Raw genomic sequence first — 18,186 nt, forward strand, 5'->3', positions numbered from 1 at the left:
TCTGCATGTTTAGTCTTGCACTTCTAGTGCAGCAAAGTATGCCAGCTGTATTCTTTCGTATCTCTCATCAAAAATGGTGGCCACTTTTACATTGTAATGCAAATGTTGATTCCACTTTTCCTATCGCTGGTCTTCACAGGTGTCATTGGTTGAGAAAAGTGCAACACTTTGAATTACTGCTTAGGCATCTTTTGTGGCCATGTTTGTTGTCAATGTTTCATCCTTCCTAGTCACATTCCAGCATTTACGAGCTATTGCGCCCTGGAGCCTCCCTATTCTTTGGCTGCCAGCTGTCTTGCTGAATCGCGTAGAATTACGCAGGAGATAGTGCCTGCTTACTACTTTGCACCCCATAAGATGAACATTCTGCCCTTATACCATTTCATTTTTGCTTTTTGAGACTCTTCAGTCATCGTTCTGTTCAGTTACATATTGTCTTTCGGTGAAGTTTATTCTGAAAATTCTCTCAAGGTTCATTTTGCATGCTCCACCCATCTTCCGTCCTCCTCTATACTGAATAGTCTTCATTCTATCCAGCTCTGACCACTCAGTCATCACTATCACCATTCACTTCAGAGTTCCTTTCCGAAAATATGCACTGCTTGACTACTGCTCACAGAACCACTAGGGGCAATCCTTCCCACCACCAAAACATCCAAAACATAACAACACTACTTTGATAAACATGCATACAGTTCTCTTACATTGCACTAAGTGAGCCAGTAGCGTTCATCAAAACAGCTCTTCATCAAAATCCATCCACATGGAGAAAGCTTGTAAAACAGCCAGAGACTGCAACCAAGCAAACTCGCATCATGATAAAGCAAAATTTCCCAACATTTGTGGTGATCTCCACAGTTTCTGATTGCCCAAAGTATGACAGGGTGTGAACATGTGCTCACTCACACTTTCACATGCTACTTACATCAAATCAAATTCCTCCCCAAAAAACAATGATGGTGCACATACTATACAGAGACAACCCATAAGCTTACATTGCTAGCTAAACCACTAATATTCGCCCACAGTTCTCAGTGTTTACAAATTGTGCACTCAGTAGCTTGGAAGCTCCTTTCCTTGCAGGCTCCTGATCACAACAATGAAACCTCCATTTTGCTTGAAGGAGGAGCAGCTCAGTTTGTCTGGTAAAGTTGAGAACTTAATGAAGTTTCATGTTCTGTCGCATGCTGAATGCATTGTTGACCGAGACACTTTTGAGTCTTCCAGAGGAATGGGTTCTAAATGAATGAAGAGTTTTCTTTAGATTGGTAAAGTCATTCTTGGGACATATGAACATGCTATGAACAGTCCTACAAGCAGAAAGCTTACATGAAGTTCAACTTATCTCGTTGGTGGCTTGCCGTAAGCAATATTTGTAGTCAATGAAAAAATGTCTCCACCCTGAAAGTCGCAGCTACTTTGGCGACTGAGCTAAATTTGTTGTTCATCTTCAAGCTACTTCACAGAATCACTAACAAGAACCAGAATTCAGAAAACTTGAATGTGCCCTCAAACGCTGTACAAGCACATACAGGTTCTATGAAAAAGATGAAGTGTATCAAAAATTATGTGCCGAATCTATGAATGGCTTATCAAACTGTTTTCATTTTTCAGCAATAGTTCGCCTGTTACAAAGCAAAACCCCTACATTCTTTTCTTTTTCATCATTCAAGTCCTGTACTGTTTACAAAACACACTATGGACACTATTTATGCCAGAAATATACAGTACACCTACCACTACCTACTTTGAAGATTATAATTTGCTATTTCCTTATTTTTGCATTCTGCTGAAATCTGCAGTTGAACCCACATTTAGAGTCCTTTTGCATTAAAATTTTGCTCCAATTGGTATGATACATGAAAAGTTAGATACATATTTTTTAAGTGGTTAAAATCTATTAATGGTAAAAATCTCTGAATGGTGCTTCCCTTAGTATACAGTCCTCTTCAGTTTTTCCTTCCTGCTGTACATCTTTGCAATTTTCAATTTTTCCAAAGCACATCTATGGCCCATACTGCATTGCAATAACTTGCATTATGTGACTTGTTCTCACCTGCACGTCACATGCTTTAAAAAGCCAAACATTCCTTTTCATGCAATTCTGTGGGGGACTACTTGTACACAATGCGCCTCTGCACATGGCTCTGAGCGCATAGTCTGCGTAGTTGGTTTATGATCAGGTGAATTAAGTACTTTGCTTCCATGAAGCTACAATAAGAGGAGACAATGCTCTTTACACTGCACTCACTGTTACTATTGCTCCAGACTCCAAATTTGCCAATTTTAGTTTCAAAGTAGTTCTCACCAGCTGCTTGCTTGCTTTTCAACCACCCTTCACTACGTGTAATGAAACCTGGTGCTGCAAAGGAACCACCAGCAATGTTTCATAGACTGAATTATTTTTTAGGTTCAGTTTGTACGGTTTAACATCTCAAAGGGACTCTGTTATGAGAGACGCTGAATTATTTTTTACTTGCTTCCTTGTTTTACTTTAGCTCCTAAAGCCAGGAGAGCACTTTGGTCTTTTTATTCACATTACATGCCTTGCTCCGGCACAAACTGCCACCTGCAATGCTGCCCCTGCATATTCTATCTTGCAAATTATCCCTTAACATTTTGCACTATGCACAGTTTGGCCCCCCCACCACACATCCTTTCTTTTTCTCAACAGCACTGCATACTTTGGTACTATCACTCGTACCCTGCTTCCACTTTTTTTCCTTGGCACTAAACATAGCGTGTTCTGCATGCTTTCTGCCATCTTAAGTTGGTTCAATAGAAGCTGCTTTTCAAGCTGAAATGCAGCTCTGCCTTGTACGTGTATCTCTGCTGTTGCCTATTAACTAACTTTAAAATGTGCTTGCATCCCCATTGTTGGCCCCCTCCATTAGCTGCATAACCAATAGAAAAAGAAAAAAGGCTGATTTGCCCTTCAAAGTATCCTCTGTGCAGCAGCAGATCTTCTGGAATATCAATCATTATAAAAACCAGTCGACGTCAATGGCTGAAACGGCCTTTTCTAATTGTATCTTAAGCCGTATCTAACTCTAAACACAATATGTTCTTTGAAAGGGTGCAGTAAGCAGTTGTACACCAAGACAAATACATGAAACAACTTATTACATTGCAAGTATATGCTCCACCTCATTGATTAGGGCGCTCGACTGCTGAACCCAAGGATGCGGAGTTGAAACTCTGCCTCGGCAGCTGCTTTTCGGTGGAGGCGAAAAGCTAGGCTCTTGTATGCTGTGTGATGTCGGTGCAAATTAACAAACCTGGTCAAAATTTCCCCTCCATTATGGCGTCTCTCACAGCCTACTACATACATAGGTAAATAAGAAATCAAGACTGGATGATAATGTGCACCTATCAACCATAAAATGTAGCAGTACAGAAACTATTGATCATGAAGTCAGTGCAATAGGCTAGCGGTGCAGTATGTGAAGGGGTGGCAGCTGCAGCTCATGACTGCTAAGTCCTTCCTTCATTTCAGTCTGCTGACACAGCAAAGCGTGACTGGCGGTTCTGCACGCTTTCTTCCTTAGATGGTTTTGGGCCATGTTTTGCTGAGATGGTCTCATGGTGTGTGCTCTGGTACATAGCCTGGGCTGCAGAGTAGGATGGCCACTTGCGAACACACTCAAGCACGGAATCCATCAAGCCCAACACATAAGCTGCAACAAAAAACGCCATTCAAGCTATGTTAAAAGCTGAAGTGAAATACAGTATGTTCTACTTCTAGCATTGTGAACAGAAAATACCAGCCATATACACATTGCAACGAACTTTTAAATCCGTTGAAGATGGCACTCAGTACCTTTAAGGCAAAACTAGCGAACTAGAAATGCAAACAAAAAGCTAGTCCTACATACAGGAACTCAGACACAAGCTGGAAAAGTTTAAACACATGTGTGCCCTTGGTATGACTATTCAAAGCATTGCAATGATAGTGCCTGTACTAGAGTATAGAGCACTGAAATGTTTGACAATGCTAACAGCTACACATGCAATTTCATGCAGTGATTGTACTTTAATAATTTAGGTCTCTTGTCATAGCTTTCTTACTGTAGCTTGTTGATTCCTTTACAGGTGCTGCTGTCCACTGCTTTTCTGCCCGAGAAAATCGTTGGCTGTACCTTGGAGCCCCTTCACCATCAGTCATGGTACCTCTGTGGCTGTTATGGTTGTAATGTATAGCAGCAATCTGTATCCTGGAAGTAACAGAAAATGTTGGAGCATGTAAAATTGCATGAAGCAAAGAAATGCAGCCTATTTGTGAAGCCTCTGAATGTGGTCATTATACATATAACATGAAAAAAATCTTGGAATGACAACCCCAGTGCTTTTTTTCCCAATTGAAATTAAATTTGAAGCCTGTATTCCTTGCAGTACTCTGATCTCCCGTGTAAAAGTTTGCGCCTGAAAGTGGTAGTTTTTCCGCAAGTGAATTTTAAAGAAAAGTGCCCCTTGACAGCAGCCACATCCCATGATCGAGCTATTTGCACGGGCACCCGATATTGTGATTATTGCTGGGTCAAGGTGGTTGGTAGGTGCAGTGCACGAGATATGCAAGCAGTTTTGCACCATCCCAGCATGCTTGATGTGATGTGTGTGCCATAGTGGTGGGTCACTGAAACCTTTATTGTGCGGTGGAGTACACCAATTGTTCCAGTGTGACGATGGCTGTAATCTACCATAGGTTTCCTAGTGATCACTAAGAACCTTTGCTACAGGTGGATGAGAGCTGTCCATCTTGCCAACAGAACTCTGAGCAAGCATCCTAGCTTGTGCTCAGAAGATTTTGCGCCTCAGTGTTGTGAAAACACTGCATATCTCAGAGAGACGTGATTATTTATTAGGAATAACATTAACTTGATGAGCATCTGTACCTCAGTGAAACCTTTAGACTCGCGAATGCTTCTTTCTGGAGGAGTACGAAGGCAAGTTCTGTGGCAACATTGTTGAAATTCAACCTCCCATTGATGCCGTCAACTGAATGAGGCATGGCAGTGAAGAAGAAGCAGGTCATGGCAAGTTAAAAAAGGTTCAACTTCAATTTTAATTCAATTAGAAGTGGCCACCTTGGAAGAGTACACTCCGAACAATTATATAATAGCGATTCCGTTGGATGTTGTGTGCTCATCTGCATGAGCCCTGAGCCTAGGCTTATTCGGTGTGTCCTTGCAATTGGTTTTCATTAGGTAGAGGTGACGTGCAAGGAAGGTGCATGTGAGTTTAGAACTATAATATGCTTCTTTTATTTTTTTTTCTGTACCTCTTGCTTTAAAAATCTGTTGTGAACAAAAAGCCGACACTGTTTGATTCCAAATAGTGCATTGGCAACTTTAGAAAATATTACGTGTGTTGACTGCAGTTTCACTTCTGTGAATAAACCATTGGAAGTCTGTGCCCATGGATTTGTGGCTTTTTGTTCTTGCTGTCCTTTTGGCTACCTCAATCACACCCTTATGCTTTTTTCCATGCAAGGTGAAATTCCTTTTGCTAACATGGACTGCAAATCTGAGGCACATTGCAGCTGTGTCACAGAAACTTTAAAAACATAAATGAAAACTAAATAGAGGCTCCACACAGCTGCCTATGCATAAAAGATGTGCGGCTATCGCTCTTATATTCAAATGAGAAAGTCTTGTAGTGTGCACTTGGAAATGTTTTCCTGATTTTTCCCTATATACAACCAGGAAGCGGCTGCCGGTTTCTCCTGCTCAAGCGGCCCACAACCACCATGCAAACATGCCTTTAGGTTTAGGCTATACAACTTAGCTTACTGGTATGAAAACTGCGGTAAGGAAATGAAGGCTGATCTGCCTTATTTTTGCACTGCTGTAAATTATGAACTTCCAACAACGCGTGCAGCTCACAGGCTAAATCAGACGGGTTACAACTAAAACAGGTGCAGAAATAAACATGTTGCTTTATGGCTCTGGGCTTTTGTAATGCAGCAGTAAAAAAAAAAAAAAGCCAAGCTCGTAAACTAATGGCGAGAGCAATAATAAACACAGATCCACCCACCTCTTCCGTCAGTGTGCTTTGAATGAAGGTATGTAGGATTGTCGAACTGTAGCTGGCGAGAATATCTCTCTAAAAGCTCGCCGTCCAAACAGACCTTCGAAAATTGAGCGTAAATTATTTGGGATGTATGGCCTCGTGAGGACTCTGTGCACCACAGCAATGTTCCAGCAGTAGATTCTCTCGTGAATCGGCCGGCACTCGCTGCACGGACAGCTATCAGCGGGAACAACACATTTTTTGTTCCTGCGATCGTATCGGAAATGCATGCATGTGGAATGACCTTACAACCTACGCGACCCGTCATGTGGCTGGCTCTCGGGGCGGTGGTTGCAGTACAGGTTTGGTATTATTAATTTTAACGCGCGAGCGTCGAGCGAACTGCTTGACGGCGCCTTATGATGGAGATAAGCATGCTACACGGCGAGAGTACGCGCACCCGCACGGAAAGAGAGCGTCGTCTGCTACACTGCTCCGATCAAGAGAACACGCGCAGCACAGCGCATGCGCTCAAATGGCAAACGTGATTCCTTCTTTTTTTTTTTTTTTCTATTACGAGAGGCTGCGCTGGGGACGAAACACGGTTAAGATTAAAAAAAAAAAAAAAAAAAAAAAAAACAGCAGCACAAGGAAAGCACCGCCTGAAATGCGAACCTTCTTATTTGAGGAGCTCTCTTTGAGATGGGAACACGGTAAAAGAGATACCAAGGGAAGCACGTGTGCTCTACTGAGCGACGTCTCTCTCTCTTTTTTTTTTTTTTTTTTTTTCGTGTCCGCGTGATCGGAGCAACGTAGCAGACGACGCTCTACATTGGTGCGCGAGCGCGAACTCCCACCGTGTTGCACCAGCAGTTTAGTCGACGCCCGTGCTTATTATTACAAATAATGGCGGCTCTACATGTGATGGGCTTAGGTAGGTACATGAACAGCGAGCCGTACGTCCGGCCGAAAATCGTCGAATTAGTCGCCTGTTCTCCGCGCTTCCACACATATCGGCAGCGCGGCTTCGGGTTCCGATATAATCCCTAGGTTTTTTTCTTTTTTGTTTGTTTAAAAACTGATCTAGGGACTTTAGGCTCCGATTTCTGCGAGACGCAAACCGAAACAGAAACCGCTGAGGCGCCTTGATGTGATATTGGCTGTGACACCATGCGGCGCGGCTCCGCATATTTTCGAATTACCGGGAGGCCACGCTGTCGACATGTCTGACAGTTCGGAGTACAGTTTCTCAGAGAACAGTGCGTCTTTAGACGATTCATTTCATGATTTCCTGCCGAACGACTCGCCCTTCATGTACGACCCACCGCCGCGGCAGCCAGCTGGCTCACATGACAGGTCGCGTGGACTGCAAGAAGGAGCCGGCCTGAACTCACAGAAGTAAGTACACGTGCATGCATTTCTTATACGATCTTCGGAACAAAAGTTTATGTGCTGTTCCCGCTGACAGCTGTTCGTGCGGCGAGTGTCGGCCGACACAATTTGATGAAAGACTCTGCTGCCGGAACATTGCCGCAGTGCACAACGTCCTCACGGGGCAATGCATCACAAGCAATCCTCTATTTTCGAAGCTCTGTTTAGATGGCGACCTTTTGGAGGTGAATTCTCGGCAGATACAGTTCTACAATCCGACATACTTTGAGCACGCCGACGAGAACAGGTGGGTGGATCCGTGTTTATATCGCTCATTTGAGGAGTGACATTCGCGAGCTTCTCAATTTTTTTTTTTTTTTGGTGATGCATTACAAATGTTGACAGGCATTCTGTTTATTCGCTGTCTGTTTTAGTTTCAACACCTGTGATTTAGCTTGAGGCTGCGCTCGTTGCTGGAGGTTCGTCACAGCATGAAAATTACGACTGATTGGGCCTTTTTCTACATACCTGTCAAATTCTAGCAGCAACCAAAAATGATCATAATTTCGCTATGCAAAGGTTCATTTTCTTGTTCTGGAGTAAAATTTTAAACTTTGCATTTATTAGACATTTAAGAGAATAATTATAATCTGTTTGTAGCCAGCTCCATAGCACTCAGTGTATTTGCATAGATGTAAGGGCAAACTCCGATAATAAAATGGTATGGCGGATTCATACAGCATCCTTCATTCTCTGAATGTGATTTTCGTTTCAGGAAGCTGAGGTATACAGCCTATAGGCTGTTTGTATGGTGGGTGTGGGGCCACTTGGGCAGAGGGAATCGGCAGCCCCTTCCTGGTTGCGTGCTGGGAAAAATTAGGAAAAAATTTCCAAGTGCACACTATACGACTTTCTCGTGGGGATAGGTGAGTGATGCTTGCAATATCTGATACATAAGCAGCTGTGCAGAGCCTCTGTATTAGCCTTCATTTCTGTTTTTGTTGCATGTGCCTTAGGTTTACAGTCCATATGTTAGCAAATGAAATTTGATCTTACATGAAAATAAGCATAAGTGTGAAACTGAGGTACGGAAAGGACTGCAAGAGCAAAAAGACAACTCATGGGCACAGACTTCCAACTATTTATTCATAAAAATGAAATTGCAGCCAATTCAAAAGTGTCTGCTTTTGTTAACAGGTTACTAAAGCAAGATGTATAGAAAAAAAAATGAAAGAAGCATATTATAGTTCTAAACTCACATGTACCTTCCTTGCACGTCACCTCTACCTAATGAAAACCAATTACAAGGACACACCGAATAAGCCTATGCTCAGGGCTTATGCAGATGAGCACACAACATCCAACGAAATCGCTATTATATAATTGCTCGTAGTGTGCTCTTGCCAGGTGGCCACTTCTAATTGAATTAAAATTGAAATTGAACCTTTTTTAACTTGCCATGGCCTCCTCCTTCATTGTCATGCCTCATTCAGTTGACGGCATCAATGGGTGGTTGTAATTCAACAACGTTGCCACAGAGCCTAACTTCGTACACCTCCAAAAAGAAGCCTTTGTGAGTCCAAAGGTCTCTCTGAGGTACAGATGCTCATCATGTTGATATTATTCCTAATAAATAATCACGTCTCTCTGAGGTGTCAGTGTTTTCACAACGCTGTGGCATAGGATGTTCTGAGCACAAGCTAGGATGCTTGCTCGGAGTCCTGTTGGCAGGGTGTATAGCTCTCATCCACCTGTCGCAAAGGTTCTTAGTGATCACTGAAAACCTATGACAGATTACAGCCGTCGACACACAGGAACAATTGGTGTACTGCAACGTACAATAAAAATTTCAGTGACCCACTACTGTGGCACACACATCACATTAAGCATGCTGGGATGGTGCAGAACTGCTTGCGTATCTCGTGTACTGCACCTACCAACCACCTTAATCCAACAATAATCACAGTATCGGGTGCCTGTGCAAATTTCTCAATCATGTGATGTGGCTGCTGTCAAGGGGCACTTTTCTTTAAAATTCGCTTGCGGAAAAACTGCGTCACTTTCAGGTGCAAACCTTTAACACAGGAGATGAGACTACTGCAAAGAACACAGGCTTCAAATTTAATTTTGGTCAGTGAATATCGAAAATCTACTGGAGGTGCCCTGTAAGTGTGTAGTTGCTTTTGCTTGCAACAAACACCAGTGGAAATTACAAGGAACAGTTTTGCAATCTTTATATTAGATACAATGTGGAGGCATTAGCTCTTATATTAGCACTCCCTGCACCCTCACCTGTCATTATCACGTACAGTGTTATTACGGCATAATTAAATTATTTGTATTTGTTAGTGCAGTTTGAAACCATTGTGCTCATGTTATTGCATGCATTGCTGCCTGCAACTGTTTTAGTACATGAGCCATGTCTTTTAGCAAAACAATTCAGTATGTGCTTGAAACCTCTAAGCATCCACCAAAAATACGCCTCTCCTACTTACTCACCCTTTTCACTTTCAGAAGCAGCAAAAAGACAAAAAGTGGTGCCGAAGTGAAATTCAGACAGACTGGGAATCCAGTGCAGTTGCAATAAACATTTTACGAACACTCACCTTGCAAGCATCCCTTCATATGAAAATTTGCTGCTCTTTGGGGCAAAGTGAATGATTAGGCTATGGAATGCTTCTAGTCCATATGTTTGACTGGAGTGCGATGCATGCACAATGTCCTTCAGAAGGTGTGGTGATTGCAAAATGGCTTTCATTCTGCAAAAGGATTCTGAACCTGGAAAAAGAATGTAAACAAATGTTACGAGATGAACTGTGCACAACAGAACACATTCTTTTCGCATAAAGAAATGTGAATAGTAAATTTGGCTGCCAAAAAAAAAAAATAAATTGGAAACAAATGTCAGCACAGCAACCAAGACTGTAGGGTAAGAAACTAAGTGAAGTTCCTTCAACTGGCATACTGCGACCATTGTAGCCCATCACACACTTTTGAGTGTGTTGCAGGCTGATCAGCTTTTGGAAAAAAATTCCTCGAGCAATTATGAAGAGATACATTATCATACCCTCAATCATCCAGTCTCGTTCAGGGATGGCCTCATGATAACAAGAAGGGTGGAGTGGGTCTGGGTGGTGGTGCACATTGATTACATGGCGTATTATCGAAAGCCATCTCGCCAGAAACAGCTTCTCATTACCACCACTGTTCGTAGCGCACCAGTATAGGTGGCGAATAATTGTCTTCTTCCAGCCCAAAACAATGGTGTGCTGCTTCAAGCAGCCCAAAGCTGTTAGCTTCTTCTTGAGCCCTATCAAAAGAAAGCCATTTTATAATGTATGAAGAATAAGAGAGGTATAAACTAGTTTGTGCATGCTTAACTAGTAGCCTCCGCTGATAACTTACCTTTAGCAATGTGCCAAACATCAAACAGGTGGCGGACTTTGGGGTGGCAGCTTCTCATGAATGCTTTGATTTCACTATGGCGGTCGGTCACCAAGCTTGTTATCATAATTCCTGCATCAATCAGGTGTTTCAATGCCCTTCCTAGGCCCTCCTTCTCCATCCGACTGCTTGAGGTGACTTCAGTCGACTGGGAGAAAAACAGGCAAAACATGAAATGAAATAAAGCAGCCAAATGCATAAACATACTTGTGCAGTTTACTAAACCTGCCCATGGTCGGACTTGAGCAATGGCAGTGTGCGCTTCCATACAGCCTGCATAATTGCTGCAAATACAATGGAAGGTCTATCCGAGTTTCCCTCTGCTGCTGCTGCTGCTAGGGGCATGACGGACCTAGCCTCTCCTGGCAGCTCACTTCTGTGGCTTTCGCACATAGGCTTTCGCCGAAATATAAAAAAATAATGCAGAGGGCTCATCTACGTCAAAAAATAAAAACATAAAAATGTGAGCACAAGTAAAAAAAAAGTTCAAACTTCATAACATATTTTCTTCAAAAAGCTGGCTCTAAAAACTGTAAAAAAGGGAAATCGCTCTCCCGTTTCATAAAATTGGCAAGCGTTGAGATGCGGGCTAGTTGGTTGCTCGTTGTGGATTAAACAGCGCAAATGTGCCCTCCATTTCTACCTATCTCTATCTATTTATGTGCTGTTTATTCTATTATAAATTTAGGCTGAGTACATATATACTGAGGGATGGAGATACTGCACTTTTATTTCCAGTTCTCATCTCTCGCAGCATGTAGATACGATGCAAGGCTGGCTCACGACCTAATAGACAATCTCTTAAACAAGCTTTGGTGAACGCAAACATGGAAAGACAGACTCAACGGGTGAAAGTTTTGGCTTCCGATTAGCTGTGTAATGTGTGATTTCTCGAAGGGTGAGCTGCATGAACAGTCCATAATCGAGTAATATATGCAAGTTGGCACAGGTAAAAAAAGATAAGTATTTTTTTATGTCATATGACAAATATAAGCTGCCACTGATTTAAAAGGACATGCCCGGCCATGAAAAAGTCCAAAGAAAAGTCCGACCATGACCAGCCTTTCTCTTCCTGGAGTATTTAAAGCATAACAAAGGAACTAACACAGAGTGAATGTTGTAGCATTACATATACCCTTTTGCATCATGGAAGAGTTAAAAGAGTTAATCATTATTAGCAGCAACATGCTGATACTCTGTAAGCACATGCCTTGCTGCACATATGTATTTGTTCAATTCGAACTGAAGTTTTATGTGCAGCATGACTACCCATAACTGAGGCCATATGAACCCTTCATATAGACAACGCATGTTGATAAGTTTAAATGCTGCACTGTATGCACCTTCAAGATTGGTGCTTTGACAAGAAGCATCCTTTCAATTTCATGAAATAACAAAAGATTCTAACCTTCACAAGCTCAATGTGCAGTACTTTGTTCAAAGTGGAGTCCATGAGTGAGTAGGCGCAAAAATCTGCTGAGTGCCCAGGAGAATCGCACCTGCCATCACCCGCCAAACAGAGAGGCTGGCCTCTTAATGGCTCCATGAGTTTTTGTTGCTCTGACTGCCATGTCTGGAATAGAAAGCAGAATAAACGAACTAGATTTATGAAAGTATCCATAATGCCTTCAAAAAATGCTGCTCTCTTAAAAGAAACAGATGAGTGATTGCTGCTTAATGAGGCCTCTTGTCTACTTGGTTGATACCAGCACTTGGTGTGAATTGAAAGAACCTAGACTTCCAAATTCACATCTTTAGAAGACATTGTCTAGGCTCCTACATGCAATACACATTTCTCCCTTGCATGATTATAACAGCATAAATCTATGGAAAACCTTAACAAAAGGTGTCTATGCTCAGCATTTAACCAAATGTACCAAGTCATGTTATGCAACGGAGAGTGAGAAAGACCTAGTAGTCTTTGACGGTTCACTCATTTTATGAGGTACAAATCGTAACTAGTCTCCCATCTGATCTATGTTTGAATACTCTTGCAGGAAACCAAAAAGTGCATTTTATTTGCAAATGCGTGATAATTGAAATGCTGTAAATTCTCTTGAAATTGCTTGAAGCAGCACACCATTGTTTTGGGCTGGAAGAAGACAATTATTCGCCACCTATACTGGTGCGCTACGAAGTGGTGGTAATGAGAAGCTGTTTCTGGCGAGATGGCTTTCGATAATACGCCATGTAATAGATGTGTTTATCACTGCTGTTTCAAAATGAGGTAACAATGGCACCATAGATTTCATTTCCTTGCTTTTATTTTTTCAAAGATTGTGGCAGCTTTATTTAGTAACTGAGAAAAGGTTAAACAGAACCAGATGCCAAACAGATGAGAGTCCCTTTCAGCAGCTTTAGAACTCTGCTTTAATGAGTAGTAGCTGGACTCCTGCTGAATTATTTTGTGCCTAAATTTGCTATAAGAGTTTAAAACTGCAGTATGTGAACAAACACCTTTTCATACGAACCTGCTGTACTGCTGGAATAAGGTAGTACCGTTGAAACTCGAAGTACTGAGTTTTCTGCAGTGTTTGCACTCCCATCACCGACATGAGCCTCATGATCTTAGTAGGACTGCTGCCAGTGAAAAGGATTGCAGAGCAGAAGAGGATATTCCCCACCGGCTTGTCGCCAATTACCGGCTGGCTATACCATCTCTTCGTGTGAGCAGGAGCTATGGGACAGGTTATGGTAGCAGCAATCATAGTCCCAGATGCCACAATCTTGACATCACAGCCCTTGGCCCCACAGACCTGGCAAATGCTGAGCAATTCCATCAGATTTGTGTGAAACACAATGTATTTTTTGTCATCCGTGCCTCCCTCTTGAGGAGAATCCAGTGGATGTAACCTGCATAATTTCGAATGCACACTGCATGGTAAGGACACTGTTTAGGTTAAGCCAATACATCCCTGCTCATGGATGCCTCACAAATATATCAACTACTTACTCTGATTCACTGTCCTGTTCATCACAAATGTATGACGTGTCCACAGTTTGCTCTCTGCAACATGGAAATGCTTGTTTTAGAGTAAACCTTGGTGATGTATAAAACAGCTTAAATCTTGAAGTTGCATCAGAACAACTGCATGTAGAGTATCATGAACACAAAGACCAGGCTTCATAAATGACCCTATATGCACTATTTACTAATATATATATATATATATATATATATATATATATATATATATATATATATATATATATATATATATATATATATATATATAATTTAAAAAGCAAATTTTTCTGTGCAACAGAAAAAAGTTTTAGGGACACAATAACAAAAAAAATGCACCTGTTAATTTCTTATGCTTGTTTACAAACAGGCATTATATAGTAGCATATCCAGTTATAACAAAAACTGCAAAGCTCAGAGGCACACCTACAATTTTAAAATGCACCTTTACTTGTATTGAGCTGTAGTATTGCAGCACTTTGGTTGTAATGCTGTGCAAAAAAAAAAAAAAAAAAAAAACATCACAGCGATACACTAGCCTTACTGCTGTTATATACCTTCTTCAGGCCTAAGCACCTGTCAGCATAATTGAAAGATATGTATATAATCTCAATGTTCCTAACAGCACACAAGAGAATTTGCATCCATAAGACCGAAAGTACATTTTTATGACCTTCCCCAATGCTCAGTTCTACTACATTCTATGCCTTTGGGAACATGCAATATATTATGATACATATGCAGATAAACATGCAATCTGAGGTGGCATTTTGTGCCAGTTGGTGTAACTAAGTGGTGTGAACAAACTTCACATCGCTTGTTGTGTACTGTTTCTCCTGTTCTCCTGCGCAGTACTGCAAATAAGCTGTCCTTTGATAGCAGGAAGGTAACCAGTACACAGCAATGAACTTTGAAGATTTTCAAGATTGACTCTACACAATTACTGTTACTTACAGATCATCATCATCATCACCACTGTCTGAATCACTGGAACCTGAGTTGTCCGGCCAGAGACAATTTTTCCTGAAAGAATAATGCATTATTAAGACAACTACACATTATCCCATTTCTCTCAGTAAAGTCATGAGATAAAAAAAAAACTTTTCTTCAGATTTCTTGTTGGTAACTTCGTGATGTCTAGATTAAAAGCCAGGACCAGTGTGCACCAAGACGTCTGACTTTACAGACTTAGCCAAACAAAATGGCAAACAGATTTCAAGGTGTGGCCAGAGTGATCATCATAAAAGTAGTAATGTTAATTCATGGTACTGAGTGAAATCTTAGCTGGTGTATGCTTCAGCCACAAAAGCATCCACCCATGCACAGTCATGCAACTACAAAGGAAGGCTTTGTAGATTTCTTAAAGTCATTCCAGCTGATGAAACAGGAACTGGGTCTAACTAAAATATACTAGAATCATGGATTAAGATGAACTTTTTCGACTGCAAAGATTTCAAGAAACAGTACTGTCATTCGTAGATGCAATGCCTAGGCAAGTTTGACCAAAATATATTTCAGAAAAGCAAGTCTCAAAAAGAGCACAGACTAAAAGTGCAATAATGAACTGAATCTTTATCATCCAAATCAAAATTTTTGAAATCTTGCATACCTGTATTCATCAAAGGGGGGAGCACTAACACCAGGTACCGGACTCGAGCATCTGGGATCAGGCTGTTCTAAGTGTCCTTGCACATGGAATGTATCTGTCTGGGTGGCACTGTCCTCTGTTGAGCTTAGATGAACTTGCGTGCCTGTAAATTGGAATAGTACAGTCATACAGTGGTTTACTACTGAGTAAACATGTGCTCACCAATAGATGTCATTTGGACCAATGCCTGCACTGTCTTTGAATATTTCTGGACAGATGTTTGCACTGAAGAATTTTTTGTGCGTGGCACAGATGCCCCAGAAGTGCCTGGCTCACTACTGTAGAACGTTGAATTTTGTTGGCCGGTTAGGTCCAAGTTCTCTACTGGCTCTTCGTCTGCGATGGCCGAATTAGTAGGGCACACATACTGCTCTGTGTTCTGCACTGCCTGTGCTTCAGAGGTGACAGCTTCATCATCAGGACTGTTTCCATTTGTGGTCTGTGCTGGCTCTTCCTCTGTGCTGCCTTCACCAACAGGGCATGTAGGTTCATCGGTGCCTTCCACAAGCTCCCACTCACCGCAGGCATCCTTGACAAGCTGTTAAAAATAAGAGAAAACTATTCAGAATGAAAAATTTTGGGGGCACTTAATTATCATTATGTCATGACAACATATTACATCTCTCAGTCTCAGCAAGTCACTCAAACAATTTCATTTTGCTGAGTCATTCTTAGCCATTTTCAATATAGTCTTACTCTTAATGCAACTTTATTTTAAGTCAGTTTATGTTGACTTTTTTGTGTGTACACAACCTTTGCCGGGTGCTGGCTTTTGTTCACAATGGGGCTACTATTAATTGCGAATGCATTAAAATAGCACAGCAAATACCTATTAATGTAGTGAGCAGCACTATCACAAGGAGGCTATCAATGTGATACGAAGCAAGATGTAGGGGAGGTGCACGGTCTTCTATAACTGCCTTTCTCTCGGGAAACGGCTTGAGTTAAATTTCAGAAGTTTCATACAACCAGAAACAGCGATGTTGGATCTCCCGTCACTCGAGTCAGTAAGCGTACCGCTGCCAAATCGTATTTTATTGCACGCCGAGAGCGTGTAAGTATATATAAGTATACACATGTACGTAAAAGACATGTAACTTGCTCGCGTGACGCACAAAATGCCATATTTGGCATGTGCACATCGAATATCTTATATCCGCTTTCACAAAACTGTCAAAACAAAAATAGACAGCGAAAACGGATATGAGCGCCTCGTAACAGCTTTGTGACCTAGGTTGTCAAGTTCATAGTTGAAGTGGAGCGATTTGAGCGAGTTGGTAGCGATTCATTGCAACGAACAGCGCGACGGGGACTAAAGAAAGGTCAACACAGAATGAGCGCATTTTTTTTTAATACAGAAACTATTAAGACGTGGAATACAGCCCATTGTACAAGAAATGTGTTGTAGAAGTGGAGCGATTTGGGCGAGTTGGTAGCGATCCATTGCAACGAATAGCGCGATAAAATACGGGGGCTAAATAAAGGACGACACAGGAAGAGCGCTCACAACAGTTGTCGATAGCTCAGCTCTCTGAAGTTGCAGAGGACTAAAATACTTGGCGCACATCTGCAGACCGGAGGCAAAATGGTAATTTGTTTTGCGCGCTGCTCAGGCGCCAAAACCGTAGCTCGAGCTACGTCGGTTTTGCCGCCTGAGCAGCGATCGCCTTGCATTCGGTACAAAGTTGCGTGTTTAAAAGAAGGAACCTTTTCTTTGCACCCCCAATTAGGTCAGAACTGAAATTAATATGACGACTTACCTCTTTGCGTTTCCTTTTTATTGCAGCGCCTCGGTATATGGGAGGTTTAGCAGACGCATTGTAGGCAAACACAGTAGGCACGGCATCAGCCTTCAGGCGCCTCCTGTAGCCTGGCTTCACCAGCCCGAACATTTCCTTCAGATGCACACTGTCTTTGAAACATTCAGGAGTGAAATGCGCCGAGCAGATCAAGCTCCTTGGACTTGGAGACCAGTTGGCACGCCGAACAGCATGAACCCATTGCGCCCGCAACTTCGGCTCGGACGGGAAGGCGTGAAAAGAGACCTCCAGCCTTTTCTTTGAAGTGTTTGCGCATCCCACAGCACAACAGAAGCACCCACCCCCGCCCATCGCGGGAATAATAACGAAATCGCTCACAAAATGCACTGATCACTACTCGCCGCTGTCAACAGTCAACATACGGGCAAAAAGTACCGCTACGGCGGGCCGCGAGCGAGCGGGTACTGAGTGTGACGTCGCAAAGAGGCAAGCACAGTGTTGCCCGTTAAAATCGCTCCTCTTGAGGTCACGATTTGCTCAGGCATGCCCGTAACTTTAAAATTGATTTGCATAAAAACTACAAACCGCACAGCTGTAAAACTTGGTGTGAAAGTTCATAGGAGAGAGAAAAACATGGTGTAAAAATTTTATTCAAATTGGTGGACCTCGAAAAATCCCCGGAGTTGCCCTTTAAGGGTGATGCTACATTCACACCAAATCGGTCTAGGGGCGGGGCCTCCGCTTTTCACGTGATCAGTGACGTCATGGCGTCGGCAAGAAATACATACCATAAAAAAGCGCGCTCCGCGCGTTCCTTCCGGCCGTCCATACGCGCGCGCGCTTCTCGATCTTCTCTATCCATTCCACTGTTTCCTCGCGACCATGAGTGACGCTCCTGAACGTCAGGAGCTCATTTTGCGACGCTACCTCAGCGACATACATGAGGAGGGAGGCTACTGACATTGATACCTGAAATGCGAAGAAGATTG

The 18,186-nt window shown here is 42.3% G+C and overlaps 2 protein-coding genes across 2 annotated transcripts; one reads left to right on the forward strand and one right to left on the reverse strand.

Annotated features, from left to right (window-relative positions):
- Window positions 1–1,649: 1,649 nt before the first annotated feature.
- LOC146183175 (uncharacterized) lies at window positions 1,650–17,797 on the reverse strand. The gene is made up of 11 exons (XM_084608343.1): window positions 17,198–17,797; window positions 15,600–15,975; window positions 15,399–15,540; window positions 14,744–14,812; window positions 13,778–13,831; window positions 13,296–13,677; window positions 10,786–10,972; window positions 10,448–10,690; window positions 9,987–10,158; window positions 4,069–4,214; window positions 1,650–3,677 (listed from the first exon to the last, which is right to left on the reverse strand). Exons 1-11 carry the CDS (start codon window positions 17,546–17,548, stop codon window positions 3,493–3,495), a joined length of 2,307 nt encoding a protein of 768 aa, XP_084464469.1. The 5' UTR covers window positions 17,549–17,797; the 3' UTR covers window positions 1,650–3,492.
- LOC146183176 (P2X purinoceptor 7-like) lies at window positions 6,814–10,244 on the forward strand. The gene is made up of 4 exons (XM_084609067.1): window positions 6,814–7,407; window positions 7,478–7,687; window positions 8,156–8,306; window positions 9,895–10,244. The coding sequence occupies exons 1-3, from the start codon at window positions 7,232–7,234 to the stop codon at window positions 8,304–8,306; spliced, it is 537 nt and encodes a 178-aa protein (XP_084465193.1). The 5' UTR covers window positions 6,814–7,231; the 3' UTR covers window positions 9,895–10,244.
- Window positions 17,798–18,186: the final 389 nt, after the last annotated feature.

This window comes from Amblyomma maculatum, chromosome 7 (assembly GCF_055883805.1).
Source record: "Amblyomma maculatum isolate TAMU_Amacu chromosome 7, ASM5588380v1, whole genome shotgun sequence".
Classification (NCBI taxonomy): domain Eukaryota; kingdom Metazoa; phylum Arthropoda; class Arachnida; order Ixodida; family Ixodidae; genus Amblyomma; species Amblyomma maculatum.